At 39.1% G+C, this 16939-nt stretch overlaps 2 protein-coding genes across 2 annotated transcripts; both read right to left on the reverse strand.

Annotated features, from left to right (window-relative positions):
* Window positions 1-219: 219 nt before the first annotated feature.
* LOC306977590 (phosphoribosyltransferase domain-containing protein 1-like) lies at window positions 220-13296 on the reverse strand. Its single transcript, XM_079575984.1, has 10 exons — window positions 13144-13296; window positions 12805-12837; window positions 11422-11528; window positions 11162-11345; window positions 8932-8997; window positions 5850-5867; window positions 4715-4797; window positions 4366-4412; window positions 4177-4253; window positions 220-409 (listed from the first exon to the last, which is right to left on the reverse strand). Exons 1-10 carry the CDS (start codon window positions 13219-13221, stop codon window positions 362-364), a joined length of 741 nt encoding a protein of 246 aa, XP_079432110.1. The 5' UTR covers window positions 13222-13296; the 3' UTR covers window positions 220-361.
* Window positions 13297-13523: 227 nt separating this feature from the next.
* Window positions 13524-16504, reverse strand: enkur (enkurin, TRPC channel interacting protein). Its single transcript, XM_079575982.1, has 5 exons — window positions 16339-16504; window positions 16097-16242; window positions 14751-14971; window positions 14503-14652; window positions 13524-13873 (listed from the first exon to the last, which is right to left on the reverse strand). The coding sequence occupies exons 1-5, from the start codon at window positions 16419-16421 to the stop codon at window positions 13700-13702; spliced, it is 774 nt and encodes a 257-aa protein (XP_079432108.1). The 5' UTR covers window positions 16422-16504; the 3' UTR covers window positions 13524-13699.
* Window positions 16505-16939: the final 435 nt, after the last annotated feature.

Here is a 16939-nt window from a genome sequence, read left to right on the forward strand (position 1 = left end):
TCTTGGAACATGCCTGTGCCATCAGGGAAAAAAGAAATCCATTGATGGAATAAGCTGGTCATTCAGGATGTTCACGTTGTCAGCTGATCTCATTCTTTGGGCACATGGCAAAATGAATGGGTCCGTGTGGCCAATAGTGACTTTACATGTTTAAATCCATCTATATAAATCGAGTCATGAGTTCAAATTTCCTCCTATTTAAACACATTTGTGTGCAATCCATAATTTATTGGTGAGAAAACATGTGTAACCAAAACATTCCACAACCACGCACAGAGAAGCTGCCCCGCGCAGACTCTCTCTTCCTGGACTCCGCGGTCTGTGCCTCCAACGAACTGTAACGTATGGTTCTGATTCGGCCTTAAACCTTGTACTTCGTCTTCCCACTCTTGCTGATCACACAGATATGCTGGGGGGGGGGAGAGAACACACGGGTCATAAAAATGTTAGATAAACAGCGTTCTCACCGTATATTTCAATTGAAGATCAGGGGGAAAAAGTGTCCCGGCTCTGCGTCCCATGATAGCTAAATATTTGGGTTCGATTGCAGTGATTTAACGTGGTTCTTGTTGGGAAATCCGACATACGGAAAGCCTGCGTCGTCATGCAGACTTTCAAGGGTACATTTAAAAAAAGTCTTATGGATGGATGGAGCTTTTGAGAAAGAATGATGTGCCTGTATGAAACCAAAATCACACTCCAGGTTTTGATGAAGGTAAGGTAATCTGTTTTAGCGATGTTTATTATTTTAATCTGTTTTATTCTTATTTATTGTTTTTAATCTGTTTTTATTTCTATGTATTGTTTTATACTCATTTAGTGGTGGAGCTAATTTGTGTCGTTTGTATCGGATTTATTGTTTTTATGATCGTATGTGCAGCACTTTGGAAACGTTTTGTTGTTAAAATGTGATATATAAATAAAAGGGATTGGACTGGAACTATGTGAACCTTTATGAGAAGTTTTATTTAACTTGAGGTCAAGATTGGGTCATCACAACAGCTCCAAATTCTCGGTAAGCATATAGTGTTAAACCTATGGGAATGTAAAATTAAATGAATTAAAATTCAAATAAAACATGTGTAGTACAGACATGTATTTACAGGTTGACAATGTTCGGGCTAGTGCCGCCTAAAAAGGCACATTTCTATGAGAACGTTCAAGTTATAGCATCTGATCCCAATCTCTATACCTCTGTATAACTCTATATAAAGACAAAAAACACTTTCTTTTACACTCCCCTTGATACATTGTACATTAGATCAGAGACACGTCCCATCGTCATGTTTTAGATTAATGCCCACAAATCAATGTATCCCTTTCAAACTAGGAGTTTGTGTTTTTATTTGGCCTCGCTGGACCATTCTGAGCCTGTGAACTGCTAGCACATACTGTACTTGTCTGTTTGTTGCAAAGAATTGCCCCTCATGGGATGAATAAAGTTTTCTGATTCCTATTTTTTGATTATGTAAAAGAAATGAAATCTTTGGTATTTCTTCCTTAACACAAGAAATTGTTATCTTTTCCCTAGTGCAGGTATGGGCAATCTTTTTGATGCAAGGGCCACATTGTTTTTTTTGTTTTTTTTCAAATAATCAAGTTGTCCTCAGATAGATTGCAATCAAGAAAACACATTTAAAATCAACAACATAGCGGCAGTTATGTATAATCGTTCTTTATGTCAGAGAAACATGTGGTTTTCACCCTTTTAAGCCAGTGCATATCAGGCTTGATTATGTTTCCCTGGGCCGGATTGAAAGGCGAGGTGGGCCGCATTTGGCCCCGGGCCTTAGTTTGCCCACCTCTGCCATATAGTGTCTTGTTTAAAATGAGGAAATACCACAAACTGCACATTATTCAGTCTGTCAGGCTTATAATCTGACTCTCCGTTTCTGATCTGCATAACACTATCACACTCACAGGGCGCAGTGACAGCACTGGCCAGCAGTGGGCAGTATGTCAAAGTTTGATAGAAACACAGAAATGGACCCTGATATGACCTCCGCTCAGACTTTCACAAGTAATTAACAAATCATAAACTTATCTTTGCTGTTGTTTTGGTTGTGTTTACCATTATTTTTTTCTATGCCATTATTATTGTTAATTGAATTGCTTACATTATATTGCTTGTATTTAATGCACACCAGGCTCAGTGTGCATTCACCTACGCCCCATATGAAGCAGAATATCCCAGGATATGGTACAGCTCTACCATTTTTACGTAATGATACTTTTACTGGCAGTAATTTATCAGCTACACTTATATGTTTTGGAGACCAGGAGTTCAAGGTATATATTTCTTGTGAGGGGTAAGGACAGATAAGAGGGGAAGCATTAACTCTTGATAATGAGATGCTAACCCTAACATTCCACAGACTGGCCTCACGGACGTTCTGTAATAGATACCACATCCCTTAAAAAGCAGGGGGGACTTACAGTACAAACGGGCCTACAGGAATGTGAATAAGCGCATAGTTACTGAGGTCAGGCGGGCGCTGAAGTCAAAAGTGAAGCTCGGGCTGTTGACAAAGCGCATACATTTCACCCACTTATTCAATGCTGAAATATATGTGGCAATGTTATTCCAAATACAACACGTCTAAAGGCGGTTTGGAGTGGGTTATAGAAATATTTTCCCTCCCCATTACTTAGCCATTATTATTTTAGGTTATATCATGCGCAAAAATATGTTGCATACATTTGGTGATGAATTTCCTGATGAAATGTACACTTTTTTTCACAAACTATTTCCAGTTGCGGTGTAAGGATTTTGACAGTAAAATAAAATGCATTCCGAAATTGTTGGGTCTTCGCTTTATTTTATTGTCAGTTTATCACTAAGCTTGGAAGGAATGCAGGACTCCACATTCATCTTTTGGCTCTGTCACTGTGGCTAGTAGTTTTCAAAAGACACGAGCCTCTCATTGTTTCTACAAGCCACGATTTGAATATAATTAGGAAAACTGTTGACATTGGTTTTATGTAAAGGGGTCATACCACTGTGCAACAATGTAGACATGGCTTATTGTAATTGTTGCTTAGAAGAGTGATTTTATTTTCTCATTTCTCATTTAGGTTGTGGCCAATACAAAGACGAGCTTTTGGAAGTGGAATAATAGACTGATTCCATGTTTGTTTCCATCGTATTTGTTCATCAAGTATATAGTATTATGTCTGTGTTGTGTGTTTGAAATATAAGCATTTTGCATAAGAACTTATATTTGAGCAGCATCAGCTTCCTGGTTGTAAGCTAAGCAGCAGCGGAGTGATCTGCTCGGTTACCGGCTCTACAGTAGTTTGTTTACCTGTGGCCAGCTTTACTACACGCGGAGGCAACAATTGGAGGACTACCCCATGATTTTGAAGAGGTTTTTAATGCAGGCTACTAGTTACCATAGACATGCACTAGCCTAGCACTAGCTTAGCACCACTAAACTCTTCTGCATGAATTAAAAATATATATATATATATCTCCAGAAATCAACAGCAGTCTGGATAACTAGGAAATGAGGCCCTATGTCAAAAATCCGGAAATATCCCTTTAAGCAGAATGTAGGGTTAGGAAAGTTGTATTATGTTTTGATGATATGATCCTCACACTTCAGTGGGTCGGGTGCATGTCAAATGTATGTTTTATGGTTCAAAAACATCATTATTGGGTAGCTAATAGTTCACCAATTGTATATTCAACAAAAATACAACATTTTCCGGAACTGTGTGTGGAATTTTCGGGCCTTTTGCAACCCTAGTCATATCTACATACATGAAACTAAACTGGCCAAAGCAGCTAGTGAGAGTCAAAGTTTTACTGGTCAAAACAGAAATCTACCGGCTTGTTGTGCGGATCTGTACATTTACAGTATATTATGCCGTACAAGCTTCGACAAGTTTCACAAAGCGCCACACTTATGTTATTATTCATCTACTCCACGCTCCTTGTAGGTACATACCTGTCGCACCATGATCTTTTAACACCATGAGCTTGTGCACTTCCTAATGCCCTAAGGTCCCAGATTGTTTGTTTCTAGGCTCAGGTTTCCAGCTCGCAATTGCATCTCTTTGATATTCCCCATGTTGACTTTTCTCAGTCATTCTTTTTAACCCTTTTATTTCAGGCCTTCAAAAGGGTCACATGGAGGCGCAGCGCTGCCGGGCAGGGGTGAGGCCAGGACTTACGTTCAGGTCACGGAAGTATTCATTGTAGTCCAGCGCGTATCCAACGACAAAGCGGTTGGGGATTTCAAAGCCAACATCTATCACAGCAAAGGATGGAGGGAGAAGAATGCAGGATTAGAAAGACTCTATTGTCGCTGCAGGAGTAGTATTGTAAGACATTGTCCATAAATTAGTTTGATTTCAACTCACAGTCTGTCAGACTTTCAGCCATGTTGGGAACTCTTTTCACCAGGAGGCTGCAAATAAAAGCCAGTGTTTACAAGTGACTTTTTTGATGCATTTTGGGGAACAAGAGACTATTGTAAGCTTCCAAATTACTTCTAAATATGGTAGCATGGCAGTGTTGTAGATGAGATATGCTATCACACTATCCACAATTATTAAATAAAAAGGCTAATAATGAATAAAACGGCTTCTAGAGGAAGTAGTTTAAATGTGACATAGTTTTTACTGTATGCCACATTTGCAAAATCGAAATAGGAAGGTATTTGAATAGATTCAGTAATGTCAGACTGTGGGTATTCCCCTCTGTGCTCACCCGGCCACTTTGACCATCCTGGGTTCAAAGGTCTGCACATGCTTCAGGAGGGCCTGCATGGTCTTCCCTGTGTCGACCATGGCCTGAGGTCGGGGGAAGAGCAAAGAGAAGCATCAAGAAGGAACGTTATCGCAATCATGAGTTATGACTGAATGAACCTCAATAATCATTTTTTTTCTTTACCAAGCTTAAATAGGTGTTGTGTGTGAGCTTTTATTTTTAAATACAATGAAAAATTTCGAAAGAAGGTACTGAAAAAAAAGTCTTTCTTTAGATCCAAGTTTTGATGCTTTTTGCCCAGGGACAGCATTAAAGGAACTGACCAGTTTTTTTCAGCTCAAATAAATTATTGTGTTTTTTGCCTGCAAAGTTTGCACCATTTCCCCATTTTTTTTTACACAAGTTATTCTTATTTTTGCCCCTATTTTTTCTCGTTTTCCCAAATTTTTGATAATTTTTTATTGCTAATATTTTTCCTAATATTGTCCCAATTTTTCCTCATTTGTAACCCAATTTATTCCCCATTACTTCCCCATTTTTTTCCTTATTTTTGCCACAATTTTCTCCAAATTTACCCCCATTTTCCTTTTAAAATTATTCCTCATTTTGCACACATTTCTTGACATTGGAGATGAACCAAACATTGTAAATTTGCAGATCTTCCAAACATTATTGTTCTGTTTTCTGGTTCTAAATGACAAACATTTTAGTATAGGTATCGGGAAAAGTATCGTTTAGGTATCGGCATCGAAAACCAATTATTGTTAAGTACTGGTATCGATTTTTTTTAGCAGTATCTAGCCCTATCTGAATGTCATTATTTATCTATGTCAACAGCATACATTTTGTCTGATTTTGTCCTACTATTAAAACTATTAAAATGTTCAATAATTCACTTATTATCATTGAAGAATTAAGAATATGGTGCAGTTTATTCTCCCCATAGAACAGTTTGTGGCATTTTTCTGACAGTTTCTGGTCAACTCTAGATGTTGAGCATCATTGTACCGCACTAGAGAAACACTCTGTAATTATATTGGATTTTTGTGTGTGTGTGTGTGTCATTTGTGTCAAAACAAGACTTAAAAAACTAATGAATCAGGAACAAACTGGATTGTCTGTGTTTGTTACTCACCTCCACCACCAGCACACACTGTGGACACACAACAAAGAAAAACATTAGTGCAACAACACCTTTTTAGACTGCAGACACTTTTAATAGTCTAGTTTAACAGTCCGTGCCAAACTTCCATTTGTTAGCGATGGTATCTATAGTGACCGAGCTGGCAGTCGATCTCTGCATCTTCACAACCACACAGACAAACCATTCTCTGCCCTGTACCCAACATCTGTGTACTGCAACACCGAGCAAAAGTGTCGGGCTGTTGGCGCACTTTTTCCCTCTTCCAAAGTTTCAAATGACGCCTTGTTCCTTCCCCGGGCGCAGCTCTATGGGACCCTTTGTGCGATGGGGTCGGAGTATCTATGGTTTGGGACGACGGGTCGGAGAGAATGCAGGCGAATGGCCAGTGCGCTCATTCTACACCTGGAGGGGTTACATAAGAGCGAGAGGGAAGATCATGGAAACATGACCAACCAGTTTCACAGTGTCACATAGAGAAGTCAACAGAACGGTACATGATGTTTACTGCAAATCATAGAGGCCGCTGATATCATAGACGTTTCCTACAGCAACTGCAAACTCCAGCGACCGACTTCAACGCAGCAAGAAACTCTCTCATGTCGACTCGATTCTGTGCTCTCACGTCATGCTTACGCCCAGGAGGAAAAACCTTTCAATCATTGCATGGGTATGACTCAGTTATATTGTAATAATGGTCATGTATAGTCTGTGCATCCCAGATCCAAACTGTTAGAGGTTCCATTGACAAAAATAGTAACTTCATCTCCTGCTGAAATATTTGTTATAATAACTTATAACAAAAACAGTTTAACACTTAATTATAGGTCCAGATCCAATATATTGCTTTTTAATGCCATTTTAATGCCCAAATACTATATTTGAATGCCAGAAACGCAGAAACCCCCCTCCCCCCCAAAAAACACTAAAAAAAACAAAAAAAACAGAGGAACGAGAATTGGACAAAACTGGGAACTTTTAAGCAAAGAAATGTGGTAAATTTCAGCCGAAACTGCAGCTGAACATGTTTGAGACTAAAATGTTGGTGTTTTCCAGGAAAAGATTGTTGAGTGATGTCATCATTTCCCAATAAATGTAGATGTAATGCCAGTTTGAATCCATCTGAATGCTTTTTAATGACATTTAACGCTGTGATTTTGGCTAAATGTATTGACTGTTAAAGGAATAGGCCACCGTTTTTACATACTGATATATGTTCTTACCTGAGCTTTGACGAGTTCTTTAGGACCTGTCTGGTCTTCACCCGTGCCTTCAGTCACGTAAACACAGCACAGACGGCGTTAGCATTTAGCTTCTCCCCCTCTCCTCTATAGCTCCAAAACAGGTCAAGATAGAAGCTACCAAGCTCTTCCACGTTTTCCCTATTTAAATATGGTTACGTGAAGTGTTCCACTACAAAGTATAATTACACAAAATTAAACAATGTGGATTTTCTAAGCGGATAAAAGGGGGAACTATATTGTAAGGCGTAATAATACCAGGAGTAGTTCGAAATCCGCACAGTAAAGTGAAGATTACTGTGCGGATTTCGAACTACTCCTTGACCTGTTTTGTAGCTATAGTGGAGAGGGGGAGAGGCTAAATGCTAACGCCGTCTGTGCTGTGTTTACGTTTAATATAATAGATCCATGGACAGGTCCTAAAGAACTAAAAACGGCCCATTCCTTTAAAGGAACAGACCACTGTTTTTCCATACTGAGATATGTTCTTACCTGAGCTTAGACGAGTTGATGCGTGACTGTCTGGTCTTTGTGCGTCCGCTCAGTCACGCAAATGTTGTTAGCATTTAGCCTCTCCCAGCATAGCTATAGCCTCAAACTGGGGTGAACTTAGAAGCTACCAAGCTGTTCCACTTTTTCCCTATATAAATAGTTATAATAGTATAGTAATAATACCTTAGGAGCACTTCAGCGTCTGTGCAGTAAAGTGGAAGTGCTCCTAACATTATTACGCCTTACAATATAGTACCCTTTTTTTACTAGCCTAGGAAATCGCCATGTGTAATTTTGTGTAACTACACTTGGATCGTGTAACTTTTCACATAACTGTTTTTAAATGGGAAAATGTGGAACAGCTTGGTAGTTTCTAACTTCACCTCAGTTTGGCACTGAACCTATGCTGGGAGAAGCTAATGCTAACAACAAAAGACCAGACAGTTACGCATCAACTCGTCTAAGCTTTAATGCTTTTTAATGTCATGTGGAAACCCTGAATCATAGAGGTAACAATTTTCTCCACACAATTTTAATACATTTATATATATGAAAGTAAGTCCCCATTGTGTATGAAAGGAATGTGGTTATTTATGTTAGAGAAGCAGATGGAAAAAAGCTCCGAGGACTAAATTAATGCTGAATGCTCCTGTATAAGGTCCCTGTCAAAAAAAAAAGAAAGAAACTAACGAAACTAATTAAAAAGATAAGCTACAGAGAACTCAGTGTAAATATAGTATTTCATTGGGCCCGTAGAGCAGCGACATCATCACTTAACAACTCCATAAGACGTGTGCGTCCCAATTTGAACGTCCATGCCAACCAACCACTCTCATAATCTAACACGACCTCCCCCAGTCCGCTCGAAAGTCCCCTCCTGTCATCAAACCCATACTTTTTGACCTCACCTCGCTATAATTAACCGACTGGGGGCAGCTCTGTCGAGTGCTTTCTTTTCTGACTCTTGCATCGGGTTCGCCAGCGCAGATGACTAACATGTTTGTTTAGTGATAATATAGTTTAATATATCCAAGCCGGTGACAGATAGCAATAACAGCGGCGGCCCTCACTGAGTGATTCATGCCCCTCGGTGCAAGGTGCCCATCAGCGGGTCTGACTCACCTGCCTCCGCATTTCAGCGGCGTACGCTCACAGCCAAAATATGAATGGAAAGCTCTTACACAAGGTCAAGCCACAAGGAATTTGTGAATTTGCTAGTTTTACTTACAAAGTTGAGTAAATAACATGGAATGCAGGTGATGCATCTTTACGGTTTAATGAATACCTCCCCCTAGAGTCTCCTTTTGGCTATTTCGCATTGTGGTTTCTAATTGTTGACGTACCTTTCCTCGCAAAAAGGACAAGTCTGTGTTTCCAACAATGTGCAGGTCCTCTGTTGACTGATCATTCTGCAGGGAATAAGTACAGAAAGAATGCATTATACTTGTAGGCAGTATTAGGGAGAATACTTTTACTGAATACTTGACAGAAAATGTATTTTTTTTAATGAAAATCAGGACATCGTGAACCTCTTCCCCCCCGCCTTAACCGAGCGCATTTTCTCCAGTTCAGCTTTACCCAAATCTAAAGCTTCTTGACTGGAGCTTACAGCGTATAGGCCACTGAAGCTCCTCATTTGAAAGCTAAGACCTACAAAACTGATCGTGACTTTTTTTGTTGAGTTGTCGCCGTGTTTTTGTCGTGTTTCCTTCTCTTTTTTTTGTCTGATTCTCGTAGTTTTTTTCATAGTTTTGTCGTGTTTTTGTCATTTTTTGTTGCTTTTTTTCCATGTTTTTTTTTTCTTCTCTTCATTTTCTCGTTTCCATGTGCTCGATTCAGGTGAGGGTTAAGAGATTCAAAGTTCTCTCTCAATAATGTTGTGCAATATGAAGCAAAAATGTAATGACTGAGTTCTGAATGTTCCGCAGTGTGGCTTTAAGATACAATTTTGCTAAATTTTTCAACCTGTCAATATCTTTTCCCGTGGCACATTTGTTTTCATTCCCCCCCCCCAAGTCTTTGACATTTAATTTCGCAGAACAGCCTCAAAAACAATAGTGTAATTGTTCTTGTTGCCAGAAAATGATGAACCACTCTCACTCATTCTAAAAAAAACAAAAAGAGCTAAAAGTTGAACTCTCTGTGGCTTACGTCAGTGTGAGACGTCACGCCGCAGATATTCATTCCAGGTGTCGGACATTATGAGCATGTCTTGTGTTAATTACTGGACGATTCCTGCACGAGCCAAGCGCCGCAGCTGCTGATGGGAGTCGTCCTTGAGACGTCCTGCCCTTGAGCGCGTTTAGAATGGGCAACAGTGACATCTGCAGGCTCACTTCAACCTCTTACCACCCGCCTTCACTGAGCGCACTTTCTCCAGTTCATCTTAACCAAAATCTTAATGCTTCTGGATTGGAGCTTACAGACTATTATAGGCCAGTGACATGCCTGATTTGAAAGCTAAGATCAACAAAACTCATCCAAGCTGATCTGTTTCCCTTGTGTTATTGTCACTTTTTTTTACATTCGGTTTCATCGCATTTTTGTTTTGCCCCTTTTTTTGTTGATTTTTTGCAAATTTTCTCATAGAATTTTTGCCAATTTTTTTTTTTTTTTGCCAATTTTTTCTTGATTTTTTGCCACTTTTTTGTTTATTTCTTTGCCACTTTTTTGTAGATTTTTTGTCACACTTTTGTTGATTTTTTTGTCACTTTTTTGTTGATTTTTTGTCACATTTTTGTTGATTTTTTGTCACTTTTTTGTTGATTTTTTGCCTTTTTTTTGGGAATTTTTGCTGATTTTTTGTTGACTTTTTGCCACTTTCTTCTTGATTTTTTTGCCACTTTTTTGTTGATTTTTTTGTCTCATTTTTGTTGATTTTTTTTTCAGTTTTTTGTTGATTTTTTCCCACTTTTTTGTTGATTTCTTTGCTGCTTTATGTTGAATTTTTGCAACTTTTTCGTTGATTTTCGAGTCACTTTTTTGTTGAATTTTTGCCATTTTTTTGTTGAATTTTTGCCACTTTTTTGTTGATTTTTTGTCACGTTTTTGTTGATTTTTTGCCAATTTTTTCTGGAATTTTTGCCGATTTTTTGTTGCTTTTTTGCCACTTTTGTGTTGATTTTTTGTCACTTTTTTGTTGATTTTTTGTCACTTTTTTGTTGATTTTTTGCCAATTTTTTCTGGAATTTTTGCCGATTTTTTGTTGATTTTTTGCCACTTTTGTGTTGACTTTTTGCCACTTTCTTCTTGATTTTTTTGCCACTTTTTTGTTGATTTTTTTGCTGCTTTATGTTGAATTTTTGCCACTTTTTCGTTGATTTCTTTGCCACTTTTGCAAGAAGCTTTTAGGGTAAAGCCAAACTGGAGAAAATGTGTTCAAATCAGGGGGTTAAGGGGTCAAATATTTTTACTCAAGTAGAAGTCAAAAGTTGTGACAATACCAGTTCCCCATAATATTCGGGACAATGCGTGAATCTGGTTTGTTTTTTATTTGACCTAAAATGTAATGATCATCTAATTAGAATGACTTTGTGTAGGAATTGCGCTCTACAAACCAAACGTGCTTCTTACCAGGTAGCTCTTGTAGCGGATGAACTCCACGCGCGTCTCCAGGTACCTGTTGGAGTTGCGTCCCAGGATCTTGATGAACTCCACCAGGTCGGCGCAGAACTTGTACCCCCCCTTGAGCACGCACAGCACCATGATTTTGTTGTCCCAGAAGTCCTCCATGATGTAGTGGGCCAGGCGCTCGATTCTGGAGCGCAGGAAACAGAAATGAATTTAAAAAGGATAATAATGAAGACAGATGAAGCACTGTGTCGGGAGATGACCTGTTCATGATGAGCCCGTGTGGGATGTAGACGTTCTCGATGTCTTCGTGGTAGTGCTCCGGGTAGGTGAACAGGTTCAGACTGTATCCCGGCCACTCATCTTTGATCTTAAAATGAGGGAGGGAGAAAAACACACCTCGAGTGCAGTACTTACAACTAATGCTACAACTACTGCAATCACAACAGCATTTTTAACAGTGTCAGGAGCATTTAGAGCAGATATATTAGAGCTGTAGACTTTAACATCTTACCCCCCACTTGAACTGAGCGCATTTTCTCCAGTACCCAAATCTAAAAGCTTCTCGACTGGAGAGCAACAGTGAAATGCCTCATTTGAAAGCTTAGACCTACAAAAGTGATCCTAACTTTGTTGACACAGTCGCCATGTTTTTGTCAATTTTTTACTGTGTTTTTGTCATTTTTTCGGTGGGTTTTCATCCTTGTCTTTTGTTGCTATTTTGATGCTTCTTTTAATCTTTATGCTTTTAGATTTGGGTAAAGCCAAAGTGGAGAAAATGTGCTCGTTTCAGGTGGGGAGTAAGAGGTTAAATAAAAAATGTATTGATTATAGCCTCTTTCTTCCTGAAGCTGTACCTGACTTTCAATTGAAACGTTTTAGTAAATATAATTAACACAATTATATTTGAGATTTTGCTAAAAATTGCACCCAGCTTTCTTTAGTTTGAGCATTTTTATGATGTTTTTATGCCGCGTTTTTGTTGATTTTTTGCCAATTTTTCCTTGAATTTTTACCACTTTTTTGTTCATTTTTTGCCCCTTTTTTTTTTTTTTTGCCAATTTTTTCTTCATTTTTCTCCCCTTTTTAGTTGATTTTTTGTCACATTTTTGTTGATTTCTTTGCCACTTTATGTAGATTTTTTTCTGTATATTTTTGCCACTTTTTTCGTTAGTTTGAGCATTTTTATGATGTTTATAGTTTCACTTCCTTATTGGACACTGACAGGAAGTGACATAGATAGAGGCAAACAATTTTAAACTGTTGCCATGTCGACCATGTTATGTCAATGGGGAATGAGTCAGACTGCTCTGGAACTTTACCTCGATCTATGTCACTTCAGTAGCTTAAACATTCACATAAAAATAACTTTTCTGGTCGAACCAAACGCCAAGATTTAATTCTCAACTGACCCAAGGCGCCCAGAAAACCAAACCAAAGCGGCTCACAAGGGGATTTTAAACACTAATACTAACACTACTGCATGTGCTGCATCTACTAACCAGGCCTTGTTATAATAAAAATATCACATCTTGTCTCTGAGTCATCAGTGATAAAATGTCCTTTGACAATGTAGTATTTCAGTTCAGTAAGGCCAACTGCTGTGCTGCTGGGGGCTGTTTGAAATGACCTTTGTTTGAACTTACCACAATGCCTCTTTTGACCCCTCCGTTTTCCATCTGAAACAATGAAGAAATCAGACTTCAAATGTAGCCTTATATATGCTAAACACTCCTGCTTAGAATCACAAAACGTAAAGTAGCCTTCAAATTAAAATCTAGGTAAAGTCACTCTATTTTCAGCTTCCGATCATTCCGATTTCCGAATTTGCTGAATGTCTCGCCCCGCTCTAACCATCTTTGAACAAAACCAAAGCACATTTATGTTAGCTAAGAAATGTCCCCTTTGAGAGGTTCACGACCCGAGATAGACCTATAATAATAAAAGTGACTGCAATGCTCATGCTTTCAAAAATCAAAACTCACCACTTTGGTTTGTTCCAAGTGTGCAGTAACAAGGAGAAGCAGAAACCAAACATCCACAGTGGGGTCCGGCCAGAGCATGTGCTGCGGGATCACGCTGCAGTCACTCAGACAACAGGACAGCTTCAGTCACAGCGCATTACTGAGATAATCAGCTTCATGTGATGCTGCGCTTCCCTGCTGTGCGCCACACTGGCCACTAGGCGGAGGGGGATCTTTCAATACTACACATACAAGACGCTCATTTTGAACTTTTCTGTTGTGATCATATATTTAAAACTCAAAGTCACTTCATGAGATACAGCACATGTTATAAAGAAGCAAAACGTAATGATCTATGAGTGCAGCTTGGTCTTTAATTAAGTGTATTGCAGTTGCTCAGACATTTGAAGAAAACTCAGCTCACAGGGAGAACGTCATAATCACCAACACGAATGTTAAAAGTTACTAAACATCACTCAGAGTTTGAGACATTTTCTACTGGCAAGCGAATCACTCTTATAAATGTCAAAAGGATTGCTGTAGTGTTTATTATTCCCTCTGGTCACAGGCTGCAGAGTCAGTTATCGGTGAGGTAGATGATTTTGAACCTCTCGATCTTCTTGATGTCCTTCTCCAGTTGGGTCATCTCGGTCTCCAGGCGGTCCTTGTGGGCGCGCTTCGACATCGTGTCTATGACGACGGAGAGGCCCTGGTACTCGTGGTGGAGATGGTCCCAGTTCTTCTTCAGGCCCTGCAGAAAAACAGAGATTGGGTAAAGGGAGAGTGTTATGATTTGCAATCTCATATAGGTAATAATAGGTTTTATTTTCCAAAATGTGATGGCTACAATAGGTTCGGTGCTGGAATGTTTTATTTGGAGTATAAGTTTAGCATAGGTTAGTATTAATGTCTCAATTTGAGCATAATCATTTATTTGAGTTGTTTTGACTAGTTACAATGTAGTTGGGCATTTGTTCTAGATTATTTCACTTGTTCTGAAATGTTTCTGTCTCATAATACATTTTGTCTTCATTTCAGAATACTTTCTTTGAGAGGTGAGACATTAATGCTGCAACTGGAGGAGTCTGAAAACTTCATCATACAGACTTAAACTAACCTTTAGTCGAGTTATTGTCGGTATAACTTTGTTCTGAGGAAACACTGGACGGAGAAGCTGCTTCAGAAACTTCACGGACTAAATGTCTTTTTCTATCATTTTTCAATTTCTTTTATGTACATGCCCTTCATTCAATAAAGAATGAATGAAGCAAGCGGCACCTCCAAGTGTTTGGACCTCCAAAAATGACAGATGAAAAAATCCGATATGTCTGAATTGGTTTGTAAACAGGACAAGCGTAAAGGATGGGTCCACAGTCTCACCTCCAGGATTTGCTGCCGCTCTTCCTCGTTCAGCTGCCTCATGACCTCGTGCTTCTCTCTCTGCTCTTTCACAAAGTTGTCGTACTCCTCCTGAGCCTTCTGCTTCTCCGCATTACGGTGTTGCAGATACGCAGGGACCTTGCCAAAATCCTGTGGTCAAAAAAGCAAAAACAATGCTTTACACACATGTTCCACCATCTATCTGTAGAATTCAGAGCACACAGCACAGAAATGAGAAAGCAAAATACCGTCTTCTTGATGTATTTGGGCACAAGGCCGGAGTTTTCCAGCGCCTCCTTGTGCCCTCGGTGGGTGTCCACGCTGATGGGCTTCGGCTTTGTTGTTACAAATGCACACGTCTTGATGAAGTCCCGCTTGGTGTGGATTCCCAGGGGAGGGTGATCTGTCCTGGGGGGAACTGGAGGCTTCCTCAAAGGATGGATGCGGCCATCTTTTGCACTCTGGGCCCCTGTAAGAAACAGCACAAACAGTCAGGGGACTTTCATAGTTTCATTTGTTGCTTTTTTTGTCATGTTTTTGCCAAATTTTTCTCACATTTTTGCCATTTTTTTGTAGCAATTTTGTCACTTTTTTGTTGCGTTATTGTTGCTTTTTTGTCATTCTTTTGTCGCCTTTTTGTTGTGTTTTGGTCCCTTTTAAGAATAATAAATAATGCATCAGTTTTATATAGCGCTTTTCTGGCCACTCACTGACTCTTTACATTGCACTATTCATTCACTCCATACTTGGCGGTAGTAACCTACTATTGTAGCCACAGCTGCCCGGGGGTAGACTGACAGAAGCGAGGCAACCAGTCTGCGCCATCGGCTCCTCCGACCACCACCAACCACTCACACATTACATTTGCTAGGCTTCCTGGTGATCCCAAACGGTCTCCCATCCAAGTACCGACCAGGCCCTTCCCTGCTTAGCTTCCAAGGTCTGACGGGATTGGGCCGAGCAAAGGCGGTATGGCCACTTTTCTATTTCGTTATTGTTGCTTTTCCAGCATGTTTTTGTCGCTTTTTTTTTGTCACCGTTTTTGTCACATTTTTGTTGGGCTTTCTCCTCATTTTCATTTATTTTGATGCTTTGTTCAAGAAGCTTTTAGATTTGGGTAAAGCAAAACTGGAGAAAACGCACTCAGTTAAGCCGGATTTTAGATTGTATTAATTCCATAAAAACTAAAAAATAACAAAATAACAATCTCTATATGTTTAGGGATTATGATTGCACTGTTTTTTATATCTCAATAGAGTTCGGGAAATTCCACAGTCACCATGGAGATCCGCCATCTTTGCAGCTGTTAGCATACATTTCCATAGACTAACTTTAGCTAAAAACAGTATAAAAAGTGGAGAAAAAAGCCAAGTGTTTCAATGTGAACAATAACTTCAGTATTTTAACTTTTATAATCTCCATTAGTTTACAATTGCTGCTAATCCCATCATACTTAGCGATATGACGTCACATTCACATCATATCACGTCCAATTAAAAAAATATATAAATAAATAATGCCTGTAGTGATGAAAAGGACGACTTTCAGGCACTTTCACCCTATTTTGAAGTCAACCTTAGCTAGCGTCACTTACTCTCTGGTAGTTTAGGCTCTTTTGAATGCTTTTTCAGGTAATTCTCCGGGGAAGGCAACTGGACGTTTGCGGGGCCCATGGTCCTCATAGGCCGCTTGGGTAACTTCTCCTCTTCAACCACTGTGGGCCTAAAGTTGGACACATACCTGGACACAAAAGCAGCTGTTGGTGTTAGCAAACCAAGCGCTAAAGCAACGTTCAACTTCCCAAGCTAATTATCAGATTAGCCTTTTTAACGTTACCTGGGAGGTTTTTCGATTTTCACCTCTTCCCTTGGTAAGAGGTCGTAGACACTTTCTCGAGGACGGTAAACCTGAGCAGACATGTTGAACGAGGTGAAAATGCACTTTTATATGAGTGTTGTATTTGACCGCGCGGGCGAAATGCTCCGAGGGACTTGTTTGATGACACGTCTGTCCGTTACCTAGCAACAGCAAGAGCCAGGACCCTATTTGAGTACCCTCGGAAATTATACTATCGTACTATTCGTACTTTTCAGGTCACAGGAAATTTGAAGTATAAACAAGCGACAAAAAACACGATTAAAAAGTGATGAAAGAGCAAAAAAAAAAAAAAGAGCCACAAACAAAGAAGCAACAAAAACGTCCCGGAAAAGCAACAAAAACATGGTTAAAATGTGATGAAAAATGTGACGAAAACCAGACAAAAAAAAGCACCAAAAAGCAAACGGGAGAAAAAAGCGACGGTGAAGGCGACAAAAGACGTAAATGAATACATTATTATTAATAATAATAATAATAATAATAATAATAATAATAATAATAATAATAATAATAATTATTATTATTATTATTATTATTATTATTATTATTATTATTTATT

This window comes from Gobius niger (genome assembly GCF_951799975.1).
Source record: "Gobius niger genome assembly, chromosome: 18".
NCBI lineage: Eukaryota > Metazoa > Chordata > Actinopteri > Gobiiformes > Gobiidae > Gobius > Gobius niger.